The sequence below is a fragment of the Garra rufa genome, chromosome 10 (assembly GCF_049309525.1).
Source record: "Garra rufa chromosome 10, GarRuf1.0, whole genome shotgun sequence".
NCBI classification, from domain to species: Eukaryota; Metazoa; Chordata; class Actinopteri; order Cypriniformes; family Cyprinidae; genus Garra; species Garra rufa.
This window is the reverse complement of record NC_133370.1, coordinates 12,544,040-12,568,643: the sequence shown is the minus strand read 5'-3', so window position 1 is coordinate 12,568,643 and position 24,604 is coordinate 12,544,040. Positions and strand designations below refer to the sequence as shown.

At 35.3% G+C, this 24,604-nt stretch overlaps 1 protein-coding gene across 4 annotated transcripts; it reads right to left on the bottom strand.

Annotated features, from left to right (window-relative positions):
• Positions 1 to 100: 100 nt before the first annotated feature.
• On the bottom strand, positions 101 to 12,294 carry mpz (myelin protein zero). 4 transcript variants are annotated; one of them, XM_073848425.1, is made up of 6 exons: positions 12,141 to 12,294; positions 10,118 to 10,281; positions 8,189 to 8,402; positions 7,411 to 7,540; positions 6,909 to 6,957; positions 101 to 3,660 (listed from the first exon to the last, which is right to left on the bottom strand). In XM_073848425.1, the coding sequence occupies exons 1-6, from the start codon at positions 12,184 to 12,186 to the stop codon at positions 3,577 to 3,579; spliced, it is 687 nt and encodes a 228-aa protein (XP_073704526.1). In that variant the 5' UTR covers positions 12,187 to 12,294; the 3' UTR covers positions 101 to 3,576. The 4 variants fall into 4 exon arrangements, with proteins under 4 accessions (XP_073704526.1, XP_073704529.1, XP_073704528.1 ...); XM_073848428.1 differs by having other exon boundaries at positions 101 to 1,804; XM_073848427.1 differs by having other exon boundaries at positions 101 to 1,705.
• Positions 12,295 to 24,604: the final 12,310 nt, after the last annotated feature.

Genomic DNA, 24,604 nt, shown 5'->3' with positions numbered 1-24,604 from the left:
TATGTTCAGCGCCGCCAATATGGCCGACTGATGACGTGTCGTGAAAACACTCAGCTGATGGTTATTCAGGTCAATCTTTCAGTGCACACAAAAACACACAAGGGATCTGAATTTTTTATTGACGTTTTTCAGAAATTATTTAAACTCGAGATTTTTCTTTTTACAAGACACTTTACAGAAAACCAAAGTTAGCTGGGTTAAAGTCAAAATAAAAGTAAAAAATAATTAGACTTTTTAATGGAGTTTGAAGAGAGAACGGTTACATAGGCCTGTACCAATACAGGTGCACAATACATACAACATGGGAATTCCCCGATATTTAAACACAGTTTAATGGCAGGTACCATGTGGCTGCTCGACATTTACTCTGAGATGCATAAAAAGCATCTGTCTGTAGGCTAACAAACATATTTCCCACAAGCCCTTGCAATTCCATAACTTTTCAAGCATTCCCCTTCTCTGGTTTGGAGCTGACATGCATAGACATGAAGACTTGAGCTAAAAAACATATCCTGTGAGACTGTGAGATGTTTGTTGTACTTTGGCTTGACTTTTCACCTGAATATGAGTTCAGTCCGAGTTCTTCATCCCAGTATTTCATAATTTAAAAACTTCCAAAAACCCGTCCACCCTCACTGCATCACTTCCCGGGCCTCAGCATCTTGATGGTAAACACTTTCATGAAGAAACAACCACATGAATTCTGCCATGTCAGTCAAATGAAAGTGCAGAAATATTATTAAACATCATTAAACTCTATTACATTTCTGCTTCCAACACACAAACAGTCCCAGGGTGCTGCTGCACAGCTTGTCATTACGAACGACGACGTGACGAATGTTGCTACAGAGTTGTTTTTATGTTGTTTTGTTCCCCAAACACGTTGACAGGTTACAGACACATCATCAGACTACAAACATACACACGAAAAGGCGTGAAAAACACGCATCTATCGTAGTCAGCAGAGAGCTAGCTAAATGAACTCAATTTTTTTGCATTGACGCCTTTGCGACAGTATGGCCGAAATGAAAACGTTTTCTCCTGTGGGCAGCAGAGGGCAGGAGAGAGCACTGGGGTTTTCTTACCAGCAGAAACAGGGGATGAAAAGAGGTGGTGGTGGATGAGCATTCGTGATAGTTAGAGGAGAATTAGAGAGAGGTGAAGTAAAACTGTGACTCGGGATGGAGCGATGATGGGCCTTACTAAATGATATGTGTGGAGACGTCAGGGAAAAAGTGCAACCATAGGACCCGGCCCTCAGCAGACAAAAGGGAGACATACCGTAGATAGTTCTCCAGTTACAAGCGAGTGTTAAAATAATCAGCTGTTTGTCAGACAACAGCTTATGTGGACAGACATGAGAATTTGACTTAGAGTATCAAGTAACTCTCACAGCGTGTGTTTGAGTGTCTCTGCCAACAGTATCGACGTCATTTCGGATATTTCAGTCACTGCAGTCAGAGCAAAAACACACTACTACTCTAAGTCAGATTCAAAAACCTGTCACCCATTGGGATGGCATTTAAAAGTTGCTTGATGGGATACATGAGATGCTGCCGTGAGTATTAGTGTTTGTTGGACGAAATATGAACAAATTGAATGAGGCTGAAATGAAAGTGTGTGATTCTGTGACTAAAAAAACTAGTGCTATATTTAGCTCTCAGTAAAAGAAGGAAGGGGAGGGAGGCTACTTTTGGGGGCCGGCCTACAGGAAGTGATGTAATAGCACCAGTATATCAGATGACAAGAATGGTGAACATATAGATGGAAAAGTAGAAAAAAGACAAAAAAGGTGTCAGAAGTGCTATAAGGAAGAGAGATTAGAGAATAGGAAGAACAAAGACAGACAAAGACAGGCAGTAAAACAGAGAAAGAGAGGGAGGGAATGAGAAAAAAGGCAGTTAATATAAAGTTTCCAAAATCATTTTTTAACAAAAAGTACAACGTGTGAAAAGTGTACAGCTTGGATTGTGTTCTTGTATAAGATTGCATGTGTGAACTGAGATTTGAGAGAAAGAGTTGTCTGTCACTTAACAAGAGGAAATCTTCACCATTCTGCCATGATTACAGCTCTCGCAAACTGTCAGCGTGTGCGTAATGGACGGCTCTCAGCTTTGGGTTTTGTTGTGAATGTGTGATTTTTATTATTATTATATATTTTTAAAGACTGTGTCTTAGCCAGGTGCAACACAACAACTTTCAAGCGACAAGTAATTTGTCTGACCTCCCTGAAAACAAAAACCAAGTGCTTTTTCACAGAACAGATGTACGATTTACAACTAGAGTGGGGTTTAAACGTCTACAGTGACAATCTAGGATTTAACCTGGAAGAAATCCCAGAAGGTTTTAAGATTTAGAACTTTACTATTTGCACTATTTGTGGTTTAATACAATAGTTTAACTCCTTTGTACAGTGAGATGTTCTTGCTTCCACTTGAGCACAAAATGCTGTTTGGATCATCTCAAATCATGATGAAAAAAATGATCATCAGGTACTTTGTGCTTCTTGAATCCTGCTTATTAATGCAAAAGAGGGACAAATCAAATACTAACAGATTCTAAAATTCATATCTTTTTTTTTTTTACTTCAATTTTGAATCAAATTGTTAAACTGATTATAAAAATGCATTAAAGTACATTGTAAAATAGAAGCTATTCAGAATTTTGAACCTCACTAAATGTGGATTTTAATGCGGGCGGTGCTACACAACTGAACATACAAACTACAAAACTGCAAAAACCAGTCTTAAGTAGCAATAGCCAAAAATACACTGTATGGGTCAAAATGACAGATTTTTCTTTCATGCCAAAAATCATTAGGATATTAAGATCATGTTCCACGAAGACATTTTGTAAATATCCGACCGTGAATATATCAAAACGTACTTTTTTATTGGTAATATGCATTGCTAAGAACTTCATTTGGACAACTTTAAAGGCGATTTTCTCAATATTTAGATTTTTCTGCACCCTCTGATTGCATATTTTCAAATAGTTGCATCTCAGCCAAATATTGTCCTATCCTAACAAACCATACATCAGTAGAAAGCTATTTATAAATCTTAATTTCAAAAAATGTACTCTTATGGCTGGTTTTGTGGTCGCATGTAGCAACACAATGTATATGTAATTATAATATATAATAATTATATACTATAATTATATAATAGATATCGAGTTTGCAGTTTGTAGCTTTGTCATGCTGCACCTAGATTGGACACAGTATTTTTTTCACACTTCTATTTTAAGTTGAAATTCAAATAAGACAAACTTCACCCCTCTCCTGTCCTCCTGTTTTTAAAGATTCACCTTTAACTCCTCGCCTCCAAAACTCTCCACCACCCCCTCTTTTCATACCCGTCTCTCTCACTTGAGATGGATTTTGCGCGCAAGTTGCGAAAAGAACGCGGCGGGACTCGTTTTAGTTTGCCCTCCCTCTTTTTCTTGTTTAGTGAGCTCTAGCTCAATGGTCATAAGAACCCTGCCCTGCCTGCCCATCCCCGCTGCCTCTTCCTGGGCTTGGGTCTGGGTGGAGGCGGCCCCGCTCAGGAGCTCTAGCTCTCTGCTCCACAATCCCTATTTCTTCTCCCTGCGAGACTCCTGTTTCTTCTTCTCTGACGCTGCCGCCTTCAGCTTGGCCGGATCCGTCACAGCCAAAGCCTGGAAAAAGAGAGGGAGTGTGGAGAGGGGAGGAGTGAGTCACTACGGGAGGAAAGAGAGAAATAGAGAGATAGAAAGAAAGCAAGAAGGATAAAGAGAGAGGAGGGAAGATGTGGATTAGGTGGGAATGGTCAGGTGAGTTTAACGGATATGAGGAACCAGAATAGGGGAGGTAGTTTCATTACAGAAGAGAAGAAGAAGAAGAAGAAAAAAGAGAGTGAAATGCTAAACGAGTGGTTAGAAGGAGATGAACACCAGGGGAACTTTCGGTTTCTGGAAAGGGAGGACAAAACAGGAAGTGGCCAGTTAGGGAGTGATAGCGTGACATCACAGCACCTGAATAAAAGAATCTTATACAGCTGACCTTTGACCCCTTGGGATGCTGAAACATGTTTGATTATCTTTTGATTTTTTCATAAAGAAGGTTCAGTTCTGTCAGAAACCTGAAATGGTGCTGCACTACGGAAGTGAATCATTTTTTAACCCAATGGATTTTTTGAATAGAGAAACATTGCATTATGGGTTTTGGCAGGGCATCCTATTTGTTCAAACAATAAAATGTTGGAAGGAGAGTTTTGGAAAGATGCAATGTCATTATTTTTTGCATTTGATGCTATTAGAAGTGCAGAAATTAAACACTTAGTAAATACAAGTTAAACCTGATTACCGCAGAATTTAGAATTCTGTTGACAGAACTTGTTTTTAACCTGAAAATATGAATATATATAAAATCTAGAAATATGTCCAAGAAAGGTTTACAGTTACTGTACATCTTACTGCTTTTGTAATATAAATGTGACCCTGGACCACAAAACCAGTCATAAGTTGCATTGTATGGGTCAAAATGATACACTTTTATGCCAAATTTCATTAGGATATTAAGTAAAGATCATGTTCCATTAACACATTTAGTAAATTTGCTACCATAAATATATCAAAACATAATTTTTGATTAGTAATATGCATTGCTAAGAATTTAATTTGGACAACTTAAGAATTTAATTAAGAACTTAAGAAATTAAGAATTTTATTTAAAGGCAATTTTCTCAATATTTAGATTCTTTTGCACCCTCAGATTCCAGATTTTCAAATAGTTGTATCTCGGCTAATTATTGATCTACACTAACAAACCATACATCAATGGAAAGCTTATTATTCTCCTTTATGACTGGTTTTGTGGCCCAGGGTCACAAATACTCGTGTTAAACTATGCAGCAGGTTTCCGCTATGGGATTTTAAAGTCCTGCAACCTGCATTCAGTTCACTGAACATTGGAGGGTGGACTGGGTTTACTCTGACAGAACCAAAAAAATAAAGAAGTGAAAGAGAAAGAGTGAAGCTGACAAGAGACGCACACAGAGGAGCACAAATAGAGGAGCGTATACCGAAACTTATGACAGAAAGAACGAAAGAATAAAGGCAATAAAGACAGAAAGAACATAAACAATACAAGATTGAAAATCTGCTACTTTGTTCCTGTAAGAGATGAGATGCAGTGGCTTGATTGTACATGATAGTGTTTGTCATGATATAATACACGATTAAAGCGGATACATGATTCAGTCTGACAGCATTTTACTCTTCACCTGTGGAGAGAACGGAGGACAGCAGGAAAGGGAGGGGACGAGACAGCTAGAGGAGAAAAATCAGTGATATGGAGAAAGTGAAGGATAATGGCGTGGAAAAGTGCACAGAAGAAAATAAACCCAGAGGGACAGAAAGAGAAAAGTAAGGTGGTATGTAAATGAATGGCACGTTAGCAGAGGAAAAAGATGTATGAGCTCCATTTGATTGCCAGCTCAACGACACTGATATGGCGATCCCTAAGTCCACAGGAAAATAGGGCCGAGAGTGATAATGAATTCTTAAATCTGAACTACAAATCAGCTTTCATTTTTGCATTTTGGTTTAACCTTTGTCGTCCCATAGGTATCTTACGGCTCGTTATAATATTTCTCGACATGGCTTATTGCACGCAATTGCAGTATATGTAGCAACAACAAACATGCCTGTGTGCTTGTATCCTTCAAGAAATGTAGTTTTGACACCAATGCTATGCCCCAAATCTCCACTGCTTCTATTTTTGATGAGGTACAGCTACTCTGGTCTAGACATGTACTGGATTACAAGTATGTTTACATGCATTGCGAATGAGCCTTCATAAACTGGAATGCTGACAGGAGCACAAACACTGAGGTAGATGTAGCTTTAATTGGAGCTTTGAATTCGATGAGCCGATTTCGATTTCATTAGCGCTTATTTGTATTATTGAATTACACTTATTTATTCATTTAATTTTTTAGGACTATGCTTTAATTATATTTAATACTACTACAAAATATTATTTCATTATTTTGTCTGGTTAAACCTTAATTAAACCTAGTAAATATACACTATCAGTCAAAAGTTTAGAATATATAAGATTTTTTTAAGTTTTTTAAAAAAGGTATCTTATGCCCACCAAGACTGGTTTTTTTTTTTTTTTAATAAATTTTTTAAAATGTAATTTATTCCAGTGATGGCAAAGCCACGTTTTCAAAAACCAATACTTCAGTCTTCAGTGTCAATCCTTCAGAAATCATTCTAATATGCTGATTTGGTGCTCAATTATTAATAATGGTTCTTATTATCACTGGAAACAGCTTTTGCTGCTTAATATTTTTGTGGAATATTTTTCCCCTCAGGATTCTTTGATAAATGGGAAGTTCAAAAGAACAGCTCTTATTTGAAATGAATAAATATCTTTTCCGTCACTTCTTTTTACCTCAAACTTTTAAATAATGTTACAGTTTCCAAAAAATATAAAGCAGCACAACTGAAAATCAGCATATTAGAATGATTTCTGTAGGATCATGTGACACTGAAGACTGGAGTAATGATGCTTAAAAATTGAGCTTTTCATCACAGGAATAAATTCCATTTTAAAATATATTAAAACAGAAACAGTTATTTTAAACTGTAATAATATTTAACAATATTACTGTATTTTTGACAGTCGTTCAAACCAAAAAATCTTACATATTACAAACTTCTGACTGGCAGTGTGTGGAAATGTACTGACTTTACTTGTTTTAAAAAGGAAAGTGGACAAAACTAACCACAGACAAAAGAGGGGGAGACCACTGGAGGACAGGAGGTCTTTAATAAAGCGCAAGTGAAAGAAACTAGCAAGCATGTGTGCATGTGAATGTGTGCTTGCATGTGTGTGTTTGCGTGCATGTTTAGGGTGGACGCAGGTGAGCACTTGCCTGTTTTTGCTGTGATCCTTCTTTTCCTTTGCCTTTCTTGCCATGTTTACTAAGGGGACAAAAATACAAAAATTGCATGAACAATGTGGCCACCTGGTGGAAGGAGGACTCAACTGCTTGTTATGTAGCTGTCCTATAGTCTCAGCTTCAGACAGCTGAAAGTTTGTCATTTACAAGTAGTATAAACAGTATATTGAGTTATTGAGTGAAAAAAGCAGATACTTAATATTTATAGACAAGCACATAAAAACAAATTACTTTTCTTGTCTAAGTGTGGAGTTCCTAGTAAAATAGAGTATATTAGTCTGGCTATGAGAGAATAGGTGACTTAGTAATTCCCGGTTTAACTAGAGGGTCTGTCAATGCCTTGCTCATGACGTGTGTGACTGGTGGGGATCTGGGCTGTGTCGTGGTAAGCGTGTGCGTGTGAATAGGAGCGTGTGTGTCAAGGCCGGGCAGAGGCTCGGGTCGGGCTTGAGGGAGCAGATACTCCCAGACTGACCTCATGCTCAAGCTGAACACTCGTCTGGCGACCAGGAAACGCATCAGATAGTATATTGCCACAATGAGGATCAGCAGTCCCAACACTACGCCAATAATGGCCCCTGTTATCACACCAGCCTGGACTGGAACTGAGAGAGAAAGAGAGAATATAAAGTGCTCCTATACAGCTTTACTGATCTATTAGCTGCATTTTGTCTTTGCCTTAATGCACCTGTTTTATGTGCTGGGGGTTTTTACGGACACGACTATATTACTGTAAAACAACTGCAAACAACATCAATCAATGTCCACCTGGAAATGCTCTCATTTTTTCCTCGCAACCAAGCCGGCATATCCCACTAATACCGCAGTGAGAAGTTAAATTTACTGTTTAAAAAGGAAACAAAGAGGAAAATCAAAAACACCTGTGCAAAAATGCATTTATTTGATGAATTAGTCTCCGTGTGAGGCATGTGGATTCAACAACAGCTATTTTTCATGGAAATTGTACTCTCAGAAAAAAAAAAAATGTACGACCACACAAGGAAACCACTCAGGTCTGTCTGCTTTACTGTTATTTTGTGCTTCCATTAGCAGCAAACTTTCATCTCCTGCCATATGATCTGCTAGATTTTGTATGCCACCCTGGAAGAAGATGGGCCTAAAGGCAAAAAGCCTGATAGTAACTGCAGCATGAGAGGAAAGCAAAAGAGGGACCAGAATGTTTTCCTGTGTAGCTCGTTTAAAATCATTTTTTATTAGTAGATGAAGACAAAATGTTTATAATAATCAGTTACCCTTCTCAAACACTAGCAGTCGAACGCTGGAGGGGCGGCCGACAATGTCAGGTGGGTTCTTGGCGTCACAGGTGAAAGTTCCATTGTCTGCGTAGTCCACATTCTTGATCACGATAGAACCATCACGGCGATTTGGGTTCCCCACAAATTCCAGACGGTCCCGGAACAGGCCTTTGTTATCTGCATAGGCAACTCCACCTCCGTAGTGGAAAATCTAAATAATGATAGATAGTTTATATTATCATCCTACAGCTGAGGTCAAGTTTACACACACCTTGCAGAATCTACAACATGTTAATTATTTTACCAACATAAGAGGGATCATACAAAATATGTGTTATTTTTTTATTTAGTACTAACCTGAGTAAGATATTTCACATAAAAGACATTTACAAGAGAAAATAATAGTTGATGATCCACAGCTGATTTTTAAAATTTTTTTATGATAGTTGTTCATGAGTCCCTTGTTTGTCCTGAACAGTTCAGAAAACTTCAGAAAAGTCCTTCAGGTCCAACAAATTATTTGGTTTTTCAGCATTTTTGTGTATTTGACCCCTTTCTAACAATGACTGTATGATTTTGAGATCCATCTTTTCACACTGAGGACAACTGAGAGAGTCATATGCGACTATTACAAAAGTTTCAAACATTCACTGATGCTCCAGAAAGAAAAACAATGCATTAAGAGCCAGGGGTGTAAACTTTTGAACAGAATGAAGATGTGTACAATTTTCTTATTTTGGCCAAATATCATATTTTTTTCATTTAGTCATGACCAACAGAAGCTACAGAAGACACAAACATGTTTCCCAGAAGACAAAATTAGTTAAATTTACCCTGATCTTTAAATTTAAAACGTTTTCACCCCCGGCTCTTAATGCATTATTGCCTTCTGAAGCATCAGTGAGCGTTTGAACCTTCTGTAATAGTTGCATAATAGTCTCTCAGACACTGTGTATGTAAACTTTTGACCTCAATCTTATCATAAAATCGAAAACTATATTTAAACAAATGTATCAATTTAAAAGAAAGCAGAGAATCTTCACAGCAAAACTACTTTTAGTGTATAATGTGATTTTACAGATTTTTTTAAATTTAATAATTATACTGATAAACTATTATATAAATCAAATAAAGTCATGCTATTCAATTCACTCTGTTCCACTGCACAGCGAATAAAATTAGATTTTGAACTACTGGAATTACCTGTATGAACAAGCATCCAGAAATGAATGCAGCCAGTTGGCCGACTTACACCCACAAGGACCTAATATTTCTATTTGCATGGTAATTATCTCTACAAACCACACAGACACAAGGATATTATTCCTAAGGGGTGGGCATGTTTTCATACAGATATGTGAGTTACACTACCAGTGCAAACACCTTTTAACAGGTTTAAGGAAATGCAATCACACTACACGTCTAATATGAGGCTTCATGCTGTAATTGCTAATTAAAATAATTATTAAAAACTTGTGAAACTGAAAGAGCGGCTCTCAAACAAGTACTGCCTTTTTAATTTTCTTTTTATTAAGATATAGACCTACAATAAGACATCCAGTCAAAGTTATGTGATGTGAATATTCAATATTCTTTTGATGCCTTTGTTGCCTTGGTTTGCTTTGTTAACTGAAGAATGTTTGACTATTCAGAAATAGAAATAAGTGCAAATAAAATAAATCAGAACCATTAATCTGCCTTTATTCTTTGTATAACCTGTAGAACTTTCTCTTTTGCAAAGGAACACAAAAAGAGATGTTTAGAAGAAATATGGATGGGTGCCTAGGGCAAAGAAAAAAGAAGCCTGGACATTCTGAAAAATATCTCTCATGTGTTCCATGCAATAATGTACTATATGTGACCCATGAATTTTTGGGTTAACTATCTCTTTAAAGGTATAGTTTCTGCATGTGTGTATCTACGCACTGAGATGCTGTCTTTAGCCCCATCTGGACGGTAGTGCCATGAGAAGGTTACGTCTGGAGAAGTCCATTGCCAAGAGAAGAAAGAGCAGGAGAGTCTGACATCTGAGCCAAACAGCGCATGTCTCTCCCAGCTTGTATACACAACAATAGCCGTGGTCTGAGAGGCTGGAGAATACAAACACACAGAATGAGGAATATTAGCCTACATGGGAACACAAATCTATAAAATGAATAAAACCGTAAGGCTGGAGATGTGAAATGCTAATAATATGCAAATAATAATAATAATAATAATAATTTACCTCAAGAACATCTTTGAAGCTTGAAAGTCAACAATTTGTCTTTAAATATTTATTTGTAAATGACAGCCACATGAATATTAATTTGCACAAATTAATATTAAAATCATAAATCACAATCACAGTCATAAAATGAACATCAATCAATCATAAAATTTTCCTTACTTTCTCAATTTTTTTAACATATATAAAAATACATATTTAAAAGTTTAAATAATTATATATCCACTAGTAGTCAAAAGTTTTTGAACAGTATGATTTACTGTTTTTAAAGAAGTCTCTTCTGCTCAACAAGCCTGCATTTATTTATCCAAAGTACAGCAAAACAGTAAAATTATTTCAAAAAGTTTTTCAAAAATAAAAAAAACTGTTTTCTATTTGAATATATTTTAAAATGTAATTTATTCCTGTGATTTAAATGCTGAATTTTAGCATCATTACTCCAACATTTATTATTATTATTATGTTAAAAACAGCCGAGTAGTATTTTTTTCAGGTTTCGTTAAAGAATAAAGAATAAAGTTCAGAAGAACAGCATTTACACTGTAAAAAGTTTTCACCAGATTCAACTTAAAAGCCTAAGTTCAGCAGCTGCCTTAAGTTTTCAAGTTAAATCAACTTAAAACTACAAGTCATTTGAACTTATTACAATAAAAATTAGTTGATCTAACTTGTGAGTTTAAATGACTTAAGTTGATTTAACTTAACATTTTAAGGCAGCTGCTAAACTTAAGTTTTTAAGTTGAAACTGGTGAAAACCTTTTACAGTGTATCTGAAATAGAAATCTTTTGTAAGATTATAAATGTCTTAATCATCACTTTTGATCAATTTAAAGCATCCTTGCTAAATAAAAGTATTAATTACTGTAATTTCTTCCCCCCCAAAAAAAAATAAATAAATAAAAAATAAAAAATTTGCCTCCAAGCTTTTGAATGCTATAGTGTATAACGTTACAAAAGCTTTTCATTTCAGATAAATGCTAATCTTTGGATCTTTCTAATCAGCAAAAGAATCCTGAAAAAAACATACTCAACTGTTTTAAATATTGATAATAATAATAATAAATATTTCTTGAACTGGATCTGAAGACAGGAGTAATGATGCTGAAAATGTAACTAAAACTAAAAACTAAATATTTTAAATAGTATTTTAAATAGTAAAAATATTTCAAAATGTTACTGTTTTTGCTGTACTTTAGATCAAATAAATGCAGGCTTGGTGAGCAGAACAGTGAGAAAAGTACACATTAGAAAGTATTACAAAAGCTTAAATTCATTAAATAGACAACTGATACAAAAACAAACCTTGAACCAGAACAAAAAAAATGCTTGTTTTTGTAATGTCATTGATCTGCTGTTTATTCAACTTAATAGTATTGCACATTTAGAAAAAAGGAACAAAAACAAATTACACAAAACACAAAAAGAAAGAACTGATGACCTACAGACATAATTGAGAGAATAAAATGCTCGAGTTAAAATAGAAAAGAGCAGTAAAAAATGTAGGAAAGACTGTGTGATCAGTCCTTTCTGATCTAGCTCATCTGTCAAACCTGGCCAGTTTTGAACAGGTAGGCAACAGGTGCTCAAACCACAGGTGAGTCTGATCATACAATAATTTTGTCATACTGTCCAGAAGGACTTTTTTTTATATTGTCTAGTTAGCTTCAAAGTTAGTTTGCTTTTACAAAATGTTGAAATGCAAGATGGATGAAATGTATTTACCTATGCCCAAGAGCACCACGGATGTCAGTGCCAGTACAGACAGCATGATCTCCCTCCGATCTCCCCGCAGGTCACTATGTGAGGGGTTCCAAGAGAGCGAGGGATGGAGAAAGGACAAGAGATGGAGGGAAGAAGGGAATGAGACCAGAGGGCATCAAGATGAGACTATTCAGTGCTGGACTTTATACCCAACCACACCCCAATCTTAAGCCCTGCCTCCACCACCTCATTATCTCTTGCCTTCTCTTTGGCCCCGTCCCTGACACGATAGTCTCCCTCGCTCCCTCTCCCTCTGAAAGACTGTCTATGAACACGATATAGAAAGGACAAGTGATACAATAACCTGAGAATGAGTTCTCTCTCTCGCTCTTCAGCTAGTTAATAAAAGCATCGCGGCATCTGTTTGACAAGGAAAGATCAAATTTGAAGGACAAAGACACTGCAGCAATAAAGAAAGACAATCTCTAAGTGAGTCAGATTGTATTTGGAGTTCAGTGTGTGTGTGTGTGTGTATCTGTGGTTTAATACTCTGATACCTCCCTTCTCCTTATCCTGTCACAGTTGAGTGCTGTTTGTCTGTAAATCCTTCCTCTCTTATGCTGATGATTCGGCTCTATAAACAAAACATACCCTGAGAAGCCGCCGGTCTGAAAACACAATGAGCTGCAGGTCTTTTCAATCTCACCTGTCCTGACCCGGTCGCCATCTGCCTGCCACTCACATTCACCAGAACAGCAAGGGCGATGGACAGAAAGGTGAAGGGTATAATTTATGTGCCGCCAGCATCACCAAATAATGTAACGATGTTCAAATTTAAGCCAAATGGTTGAGCCAATGTTGCCAAAGCAACGTATTGACAGCGCCATGGTGTTTAAACTATCGGACGAATCAAACTACCTAAATTTGCATATTAAACTGGACCAACACTTCATCTTTAAACCTTTAAAGTCTAATGTATCATATTTAATATATGAATCTTTAAGACCTCTAAATTATCAACATGATCAAACTGAAAAACCAATACTAAATGCTGTCATCTGATTAATAATTTACAGTTTTTAGTAAGTAAAATGGCTTCTACAGTAGTATAATTGTAACTTTTTTTTTCTATAACGATTTTTTCCATATTTTTATTAATTTTTAAACTGAACTTTTACTGATTATATATAATCAGTACACAATATGATAAATCTGGCATTGAAGAATGTTTATTTGTACATATTTTGCTCATCATTGTATTGTATTTGCATTATATATTTTTAAAAATATAGTTATAAATTTTTAACAGTTTAAAAGTCTTTACTGTCACTTAAACTTTGTCCTTTTTAATTGATTAAAAAACAACAACAATAATCTGACCCCAGACTTTTGAGCAATTGTGCATACAATGACAGCCCGTTTCTGCTACTGAATATACATGCATAAAAAAAGTAATTTGTACTTTTTGCAAGTTTATATCACACAATTCCGAATTTATATCTCACAATTCTGAGAAAAAAGTCATAATTCTGTGATATAAAAACGCAATACTGAAAAATAAGCCATAAAAAGTAGCAATTGCGAGTTATAAAGTCAGAATTACAAGACAATTCTGAAAAATAATTTTGCAAGATATAAAGTGAGAATTGCGTGAAATAAACTCGCAATTGCAAGTCATAAAGTCAGATTTACGAGACAAACTCGCAACTCTGAAAATAAAGTCCCAGTTCTGAGAAATAAAGTCACAAATTATGAGATATAAACTCACATTTCTGGCTTTTTTCCTCAGAATTGCGAGTTTATATTTTGCATTTGTAACTTTTTTTCATAGAATTGCGAGTTTATATCATGTAATTCTGACTTTAAAACTCAAAATTCTTAGAAAAAAGTCAGAGTTGCGAGTTCCGTGATATAAAATCGCAATACTGAAAAATAAAGCCGCAAATCTGAGAAATAAAATCACAATTTCATGATATAAACTCACAATTGTGAGATATAAAGTCAGATTTACGAGACATAAACTAGCAATTCTGAAAAATAAAGTCCCAGTTCTGAGAAATAAAGTCACAATTGTGAGATATAAACTCATTCTGGCATTTGTAACTTTTTTCTCAGAATTGCGATTTTATATCATGCAATTCTGACTTTATAACTTGCAATTGCAAGTTTATATCTCACAATTCTTAGAAAAAAAGTTGCGAGATATAAAGTCAGAATTGCGTTATAAAAACGCACAATTATGAGTTATAAAGTCAGAATTACAAGACAAACTCGCAATTCTGAAAAATAAAGCCGCAATCCTGAGAAATAAAGTCAAAATTGTGTGATATAAACTTGCAATTGCAAGCTATAAAGTCAGAATTACAAGACATAAACTCGCAATTCCGAAAAATAAAGCCACAGTTGGGAGAAATAGTCAGAATTGTGAGATATAAATCTGGCTCTTTTTTTCAGAATTGCACATCATCTGGTCAACAGTAACAAATTGCGAGTTTATATCATGCAATTCTGACTTTATAACTCGCAATTGCAAGTTTATATCTCACAATTCTTAGAAAAAAAGATGCGAGATATAAAGTCACAATTGCGTTATAAATACGCACAATTATGAGGTATAAAGTCAGAACTACAAGACAAACTCGCAATTCTGAAAAATAAAGCCGCAATCCTGAGAAATAAAGTCAAAATTGTGTGATATAAACTTGCAATTGCAAGCTATAAAGTCAGAATTACAAGACATAAACTCGCAATTCTGAAAAATAAAGCCACAGTTGGGAGAAATAGTCAGAATTGTGAGATATAAATCTGGCTCTTTTTTTCAGAATTGCACATCATCTGGTCAACAGCAACAAATTGCGAGTTTATATCATGCAATTCTGACTTTATAACTCGCAATTGCAAGTTTATGTCTCACAATTCTGAGGAAAAAATCGGAATTGCAAAAAAAAAGTCATAATTTTAATCATTGTATTGTATTTTTTATTATATTTTTTGCCCGCTACAAACTACAGGGCTTTAATCATAAAATTAAGAATTTAAATATATTAAAATATTTAAATATTGCGAGAACTAATATTTATAGGCCTATTTGTTTTCTGTAAGTAATCTGCTATACTGTTCTCAGTGATTTTACAAGGTATTCAAACTTTCATTTTCACTAACATAAATTGCATATTTACAAAAAAAAAAAAACTAGAGGTCTTTTCCCCACCTCAAGTATGAGCTATGTTACTCAAGAGTCATAAAAGCCTGATGTATCAAATAATACAAAATATTTTTTTTAAATGTTATATATTTTTGTCTATAAAACAAAATGTCAGGTGTATATATCAGCCTTTACAGGGTTAAAGTTATTTTTCATCTAAATATGAAAATTATGTAATTACTTTTTCATCATGTAATTTGCGTTACCATTTACTTTCATTTTATGGACAAAAAAAAAATCTTGTTTACCACATGAGAAAGAAAGTCTTTCAGGTTCAGAATGACTTAAAAGTGGATAAATGACATTTTCCATGTTTTTATTTAAATTTATGCATTTGGCAGCTGTGTTTATCTGAAGTGACATACAATGCATTCATAGTATCCATCTTTTTAGTTGTATTACCACGTAATTGAACTTATGACTTTGGCGTTGCTTGTACTACACTCTATCCCTTTAACAACTATCCCTTCATCAACAAACAAGTTAAATGAATTCACGATAATATCACATCAAGGAGAAAAGAAAGACAGGGCAAGAGAGTAAGAAAGACAGCAAGGGAGAGAAAGTCACCTCCTGACCCTGTTTCTCCTCTCGCTGCCCTTTCACCAGGACACGTTTATGGGATGAGACAAAGACATCTCTTTCTTCATCCTTCTCTTTTTCCATTTCTCCCTCTCTTCAGATTCCTCTCCTCTGCTGACGTCTTCCAGACACAACAATGCAGAGAGAGAGACAGACAGAAAGACATGGGGTGAGCGGGCGGGTCTAATTTAGAGCTGCTTTCTTTCTCTTCCACCATTGCTGTGTCTGCAGACAAAGGTTTGCATTCTTTACGCCTCCAGTCTCTCACCCACTCCTCTTATTCCAGTGAAATGGCATTAAAACGGGCAAAACATATTAGAGAGGAAGATATAAACACATGAGTTGATATGAGGACACATATAGTGCATAGCGATTTAATAAAAGTAATAATGTTAAAGGAGAATCGGCAGCTTTTAAATGTACAATGCAGATCATAAACATCAAACATGTTTTGGTCTCCAATAAGTTGCAGTGCTTACCTTTGATTTGTAACTAGCTAACCCATATTAGGTGACTGGATCAATTGATTCATTATCTCAGCAAAGCTTTTCCTGCAAGAAAAATAAAACAGTTAGGCCAGTTTTGAACAAGTTAAATCAGTTTAAAAGCATCTTATTGCTGTTTTGCAGCTTTAGATACACTGCCATTGAAAAGTATTTCAAAAAGAGGTCTTATGCTCACCAAGACTGCATTTATTTGATTAAAAATACAGTAAAATTGTAAAACATTATTACAGTTTAAAATAAGTGTTTACTTTTTCAACATATATTAAAATGTAATTTATTTCAGCAGTGAATGCTAAATTTTCAGCATCTTTGCTTCAGTCTTCAGTGTCACATGATCCTTCAGAAATCATTCTAATAAGCTGATTTGCTTATTTCTATTTATTATCAATGTTGTGCTGCATAATCTTTATTACATTTATACTTATACAGAAATGTCAAAAGAACATGATTTATTTTAAATATATATTTTAATAATTATAAAAAAGTAATTTAAAAAATCTAAAAAATATAATTATAATTTTGATAACAATTTAAGCTTTTACTGTCAATTTACTGTCACTTCAACTTAATTTGTCCATGCCAAATAAATGTAATAATATTTTTTTTAAAGAAATAATCTGACCCCAGATTTTTGAGCAATAGTGCATGCTATAAAAAGTAATAAAAATCAAAATAAATAAAAAAGTATTAAAAATAAAAAAGGTAATTGCTACCTTTTATCTCACAATTTTAACTTACAGTCAGAATTGCATGAAATAAATTCACTATTCGGAATTTTTCTCAGAATTGCATGATATAAATTTAGAATTGTTAATAAAATAAACTCAATTCTGTCTTTGTAAATCACAAAAGCAAGTTTACATCTCGCAATTCTAAGAAAGTCATAACTGCAAGAAAAGGTCATAATTGCTAGATATAAACTGGCATTTTGTGAAAGTCAGGTTTGTGAGAAAAAGTCAGAATTGCGAGATATAAACTCACATTCATGGAAAAGTCAGAATTGAAGTGAAAAAAAGTCAGAATTGCAAGATAAATTCAGAATTTCGAGATATAAACTATAAAAATGTCAGAATTGTGAGAAGAAAATGTTAAAATTGCAAGATATAAATTTACATTTTTGAGAAAAAAAGTCAGAATTGCAAAATAAAAGTCAGAATTATGAGATATAAACTCACATTTGCAAGAAAAAATTCAGAATTGCGAGACAAACTTGCATTTTTGAGGAAAAAAATCAGAATTGCAAGATGAACTAGCATTTTCAAGTACAAAGTCAGAAGTGCAAGATAAACTTGCATTTTCGAGGAAAAAGTCAGAAGTGCGAGATAAGCTCACATGTTAAAGAAAAAAGTCAGAAATGCAAGATAAACTCACATTTTCAAGAAAAAAGTCAGAAGTGCAAGATAAACTCACATTTTCAAGAAAAAAGTCAGAAGTGCAAGATAAACTCACATTTTCAAGGAAAAAGTCAGAATTGCAAGATAAACTCACATTTTCAAGAAAAAAGTCAGAAGTGCAAGATAAACTCACATTTTCAAGGAAAAAGTCAGAATTGCAAGATAAACTCACATTTTCAAGAAAAAAGTCAGAAATGCAAGATAAACTCACATTTTCAAGAAAAAAGTTAGAAGTGCAAGATAAACTCACATTTTCAAGAAAAAAGTCAGAAGTGCAAGATAAACTCACATTTTCAAGAAAAAAGTCAGAAGTGCAAGATAAACTCACATTTTCAAGGAAAAAGTCAGAATTGCAAGATAAACTTGCATTTTCAAGGAAAAAGTCAGAATTGCAAGATAAACTTGCATTTTTGAGAAAAAAATTAATGCGACAAACTTTCATTTGAGAAAAAAGTGAGAATTGCTAGATTAACTTGCATTTTCGAGGAAAAAGTCAGAAGTGCGAGAAACTCACATTTTCAAGAAAAAAGTCAGGAGTGCAAGATAAACATGCATTTTCAAGAAAAAAGTCTGAAGTGCTAGATAAACTCACATTTTCAAGAAAACAGTCAGAAGTGCGAGATAAACTTGCATTTTCAAGAAAAAAGTCAGAAGTGTGAGATAAACGTGCATTTTCAAGAAAAAAGTCAGAAGTGCGAGATAAACTCGCATTTGAGGGAAAAAGTCAGAAGTGCGAGATAAACTTGCATTTGAGGAACAAGTCAGAAGTGCAAGATAAACTTGCATTTTCAAGAAAAATGTCAGAAGTGCGAGATAAACTCGCATTTTCGAGGAAAAAGTCAGAAGTATGAGATAAACTTGCATTTTCGAGGAAAAAGTCAGAAGTGCGAGATAAACTTGCATTTAAGAAAAAAGTCAGAAGTGCGAGATAAACTTGCATTTGAGGAAAAAGTGAGAAGTGTGAGATAAACTTGCATTTTCAAGAAAAAAGTCAGAAGTGTGAGATAAACTCGCATTTGAGGAAAAAGTCAGAAGTGTGAGATAAACTCGCATTTGAGGGAAAAAGTCAGAAGTGCGAGATAAACTTGCATTTGAGGAACAAGTCAGAAGTGCGAGATAAACTTGCATTTTCAAGAAAAAAGTCAGAAGTGTGAGATAAACTCGCATTTGAGGAAAAAGTCAGAAGTGTGAGATAAACTTGCATTTTCAAGAAAAAAGTCAGAAGTGCGAGATAAACTTGCATTTGAGGAACAAGTCAGAAGTGCGAGATAAACTTACATTTTCAAGAAAAAAGTCAGAAGTGCGAGATAAACTGGCATTTGAGGAAAAAGTCAGAAGTGCGAGATAAACTTGCATTTTCGAGGAAAAAGTCAGAAGTGCGAGATAAACTTGCATTTTCAAGAAGAAAGTCAGAAGTGTGAGATAAACTCGCATTTTCGAGGAAAAAGTGAGAAGTGCGAGATAAACTTGCATTTGAGGAAAAAGTCAGAAGTGCAAGATAAATTTGTATTTTCGAGGAAAAAGTCAAGTGCGAGATAAAGTTTAATTTTAAAGAAAAAAAGTCACAAGTGCGAGATAAACTTGCATTTGAGGAAAAAGTCAGAAGTGCAAGATAAATTTGTATTTTCAAGGAAAAAGTCAAGTGCGAGATAAAGTTTAATTTTAAAGAAAAAAAGTCACAAGTGCGAGATAAACTTGCATTTGAGGAAAAAGTCAGAAGTGCAAGATAAATTTGTATTTTCGAGGAAAAAGTCAAGTGCGAGATAAAGTTTAATTTTAAAGAAAAAAGTCACAAGTGCGAGATAAACTTGCATTTGAGGAAAAAGTCAGAAGTGCAAGATAAATTTGTATTTTCAAGAAAAAAGTCAGAAGTGTGAGATAAACTCGCATTTGTGAGAAAAAAATCAGAATTGTGAGAAAAAAGTCAGAATTGTGAGATATAAACTGTCATTTTCTAGAAAAAAGTCAGAATTGTGAGAAAAAAGTCAGAATTGTGAGATATAAACTGTAATTTTCTAGAAAAAAGTCAGAATTGCGAGATATAATCTTGCATTTGCAAGAAAAAAAAACGGAATTACGAGAAAAAAAGTCACAAATGCGAGATATAAACTGATATTTGCCAGAAAAAAAGTCAGAATCTATATCTCACAATTCTTACTGTAACTCATAATTGCGAGATAAAGTCGTAATTGCTATATAAAATCCCATTTGGGAAAAAAAAAGTCAGAATTGCTTGCTTTTATCTGCCAATTCTGATTCAGTTTATAGGGGAATAACTAGTTTGACTGTTTACCATTTGGTGTTAAGCAAGCTAGCTAACAGGCTGGATAATGAAGCAAAAAATAAACATAAGCACATTAAAAATGCAACTAATGGCAGTTTACTCAAGTTGAGAAATATAATAACACATAACGGTCAGTACGTCAGCTAACAAAAGCAGCTAAAAATGACATTCCTGCTGGTTTCCAAGGTTACGGTCCCTTCTCTCCTTCTTTTTCAGTTCAGATCTACAGGGACTGTGAACCTTATTAGACATTTCTGCAAATATGCCAGTTTAGGCATTTTTGGCCAATTTACTGTAATCCCGGAGGAGATCCGGCTAAAAACAAATGGACAAATAAGAATACATAACTCAAAGATGGAAATGCATAAACAAGGCGATGCAATCGAGTTTACGCTAATGCGAGTATATTAGACATGTTTGTTGCATACGGATGGAAATCAAAGAGCATGACCACAGTGTTGACATTGGCTTTGACTTTGACAGCAGGACCAATCAAAATGCACCATCAGCTGAATCCCAAATGAGAGCTACTGGAACACACAGTCTTGAGTGACAGCTGTAGAATGAGGCAGGGAAAGAAAGACAGGCTGCTGAAAAACCTGCAAAAGAGGGAAAATTGAGAAAAGATAAGAGACGGCTGTGTATGTGTGTGTGTGACGCCCAGACGCAAAAAAGCAGCAGTGTATACATGAGAATAAACCACTGAAGTGTAGACTAATGTCAAATGAAACTGAAATGATTGCATATCTACTTTATATACTGGTGGAAGTACCTTTACAAATAACTGTGAAAAATATGCAGGAACATCTTAAAGATCTGACTGGGAGCTTTGAAGGGAAGGTCATTTTATGTCAACCATACTAAAACATTATTAATGTTTAATATACATGTTGGTGTTTTAGCTGGTATTCAAATACGCATGCTATGCTAATCGTGTCTGCTGTTTAAAACCAGATTTCAAACTGAATAAAATAAGATAAAATAAAATATTTAGGACTGTTACTAATATCAGATATTATTAATCACAATATATTCTTTATATTATTATCTTCACAAACAGCACAAATGAGTAATTATACACAAAAATATGTAGCTGTTTTTATATTTTAGGAAAGGGGGTCCTTTTGTTCAGTGGTCCTTGGCAACAAAAAGTTAGAAAAGCCATCGTTTAACACTAAAATTTAAGACAAATGTTCACAGTCTGGCCACTAATGACTTTTTCTCAGAATTTTGTCAAACTTAGTTTTTTTTCTGTAAATTATTAAACTTGCAATTGCTTTATAAAATCAGAATTCTGACAAATAAACCTGCAATTCTGAGGAAAAAAACTAAATTCTGACTTTTTAGTCTCAAGTTTGTATCAATTGCTAGTTTATCAGAATTGTGAGTTTATATCTATTATAATGCAACTGCAAGTTAATAACATTAGATATTATTATCTTCACAAACAGCATAAATGAGTAATTATACACAAAAATATAGCTGTTTTTATATTTTAGGTGGTCCTTAGCAACAAAAAGTTAGAAAAGCCATTGTTTAACACTAAAATTTAAGACAAATGTTCACAGTCTGGCCACTATTGGCATCACCCACATCAACTGAAAAAAGAGGGGGGGGGGGGTGACACAATAGAGTCTCACAAGACATAAACTGTCCTTTCAGTGCATTTTGGGAAACTAACACTAATCTATCAGAACACATACAGATAAAAATACAAACTTTTACCTTTGTAAATCTCTTTTTGTAGTTATTATTATTTATTTATTTTAAGTATGATTGATCTAAATGATACTTGCTTTGATAAATCATATCATTGTTAAGTGTGGTTTAACTGTGCCAACACCATGCAGTGTACATTATATCTGATGACATTCGTCCTATATGTCACCGAATAGACACATCCACACACACTCTCCCTAGCGAAAGACCACTTAAAACAGCCTGACATCATCAAACCCAAGCCATGGACTGTGGCAGCACCACACACACGCCTAATGGCAACAGAGCTGACATTCAGCTGGGTCACGTCGGGACAAAGAAGCGATCTGTCTTTTCTTCCTCCCTCCATTCTACCCTCGGCTCTTGTTCTCACATGGCAGGGATGTCACAGGGAGCACCAAAACAAGGGATGCAGGGAGAGAGAGATGAAGGGATGCAGAGGAGGGGCATAAAATGGAGAACAAAAGCATTGTTTGGACTCAAAGATGAGTTATTGTGTTGAGGAACCGTGTGCTGGAGTAGGAGTGAAGAATTGGAAGGAGAGCGAAAGAGAGAGAGAGAAATTTGGGGCCAGAGTGGTTACACTTTCTCTCTGCCCCCTGTCAATGGAGGAGGACAAAAACGGGCCTCGTTTGAGTCATTCCACCGATTTTGTGAGCTAAAACCCTCTCTGGGAGTGTTTGAGACTGTTTGCTGATAAGTTAGTATGACACATACGCGGTCCTCTGGGTGGAGAGCGGTTTATTTACCCTGAGGAAACACAGTCTGGCAGCAAAACCTTTGAGCGCTCACACACATATATTCTGGTTCGTACTCAAGGAATATGAGCCTAGAAGAGATAGTTCAGTCAAGAATGAAAATGGTCATCATTTACTCACCCTCAAGTCGTTCCAAACACATATATGCCTCCTACTTTTGGATCATAAAAGGAGAAATGATAGGGACTAGCTGTGCTGGTCGCTCTCGTCCATACAATTACAGGTAACGTTACCGAAGCTTTCAAGCTTCAAAAAGGACACACACGAAATCATGATAAAAGTGGTCCATATGAGTCGTTCGCTAGGCTATATTTCTTTCTGAAGTCATACAACAGTGCATATTGTACAAATGTGTGAGCAAGACTCAAATTTAAAGCCATACCGCACCAAAAAAAAAAAAAGAAAGAAGAAAGAAAGAAAAACAGAAAATGCTTCTGCCAAACAAAAGATACACTATTTTTGTCTGTATTAAAAATAAAGTTTGTATCCAGCTTTTTTTTCAGGTAAAAGTGGGCGCAACCACTTTTAAATTTTATGGGTTTGGCTTCTGGTCTTATCCATGTCCAGCTGTTTTTAGTTGTACAAAACAGCTTGTTTTGCTGCTTGATGGGCTATTGCAAATTGGTGTGTCTTACCATATTACTTTAATGTCTTATTTTAATTATGAACACACTGGTTTGTAGTGCAAATAGTTTTACCGTTTACTGCACGTTGTTATTCATGTTATTTCACTATAGGGCTAATGAACCGGTGTTATGCCAAATTCTGACCCCCGCCAGATTACTACCCCCCTGGTACTGGTAGGTTTAGGGTTAGGATTAGGCAATCAGGTAGCGATTTCAACGAGAGGGGGTAATAATTTGGCAGTGGTCGAAAATGGGCACAACACTGGAAGTCTTACCAATAGGCTTACTCTCACTTTGAAGAAAAAGGTGAATAGTTGAAACTGCTCTTACAAGTAAAATATGCCATATTTTTGTTAAACTACACAATAAAAAGCAATTCAGTTTTACCCAGTACACTGTCATTTTTTTAACGTTTTCACATTAGAAATGGAGTCAAGCACATTGCATTATGGGAAGTACATCCACACAGTGCTTTGTTGCACAATTTGTTGTACATTTCTATGGAAGCCTAGCCTGGAAAAATCCAGACCCTAATCTATTAAGATTAAGGGTCTGGCATTGAGCAATGAAAAGGAACTAACTCGAGGGGCGGCATCAAGCGTGCATTTGAAACTCTCACTGCATGCAATTGGATAACACCACGACCAATCACAACAATACACGATGTGACGTATCCAGAGCGACGGTGAACATATAAGAGTGGATTTCAATGTTATAACATAAACATTGTGACAAGAATTAATAACTATTAATTACGACAGCCGAATCAACCTCATAAAACAATTAGGTCCGATCAAACTATTCATTAACTATCAACTAATATGTGAATGGTCACTAGAGTTTCATTCAGCAGCGAGACATAGCGTCCTGTTCAAGTTAGGCTACTGTATTACTATTGAATACTTCAGTTTTTCGTTACAGTAAGTTTACCAAGTGACTCTTACCATTTGTAAATGAGATGGACCTCATCCACCACAATCCCGATCAGGTTGTCCCGGTAGACCTTGTTCGATAACATTTATCGCCACTTCTTTTTTAACAGCCAGGACTCGAGACTGCCGAATGCTATCTGGCATTGCCTGCTTCGGATCTGTTCCTCTTCGTGGTCGCCCCATACGCTTAACTACCAGCGGAGCTAACTGATAGATTAAACTCTTGCCGTATCCAGTCGCAAAACAGCAAAAACGTCCTTCTTGCAAAGGAACGATTCGAGCGCGGTTTTCTGTTCCTCTTTTAAATGAAAAGCCAAGTCTAACTCGGTCATTGTAGCGGCCAAAGCCGTTTCAAACAACTGTTTTCATCTGTAGATCTCTTTCAATGTTTACTAATGATTTCGGACGTCGGAGTGCTGTCTTCATCAGCTTAGCTCGCCTCTGGCCCGCCTACATCAGATACACCGATTTGATTGGTT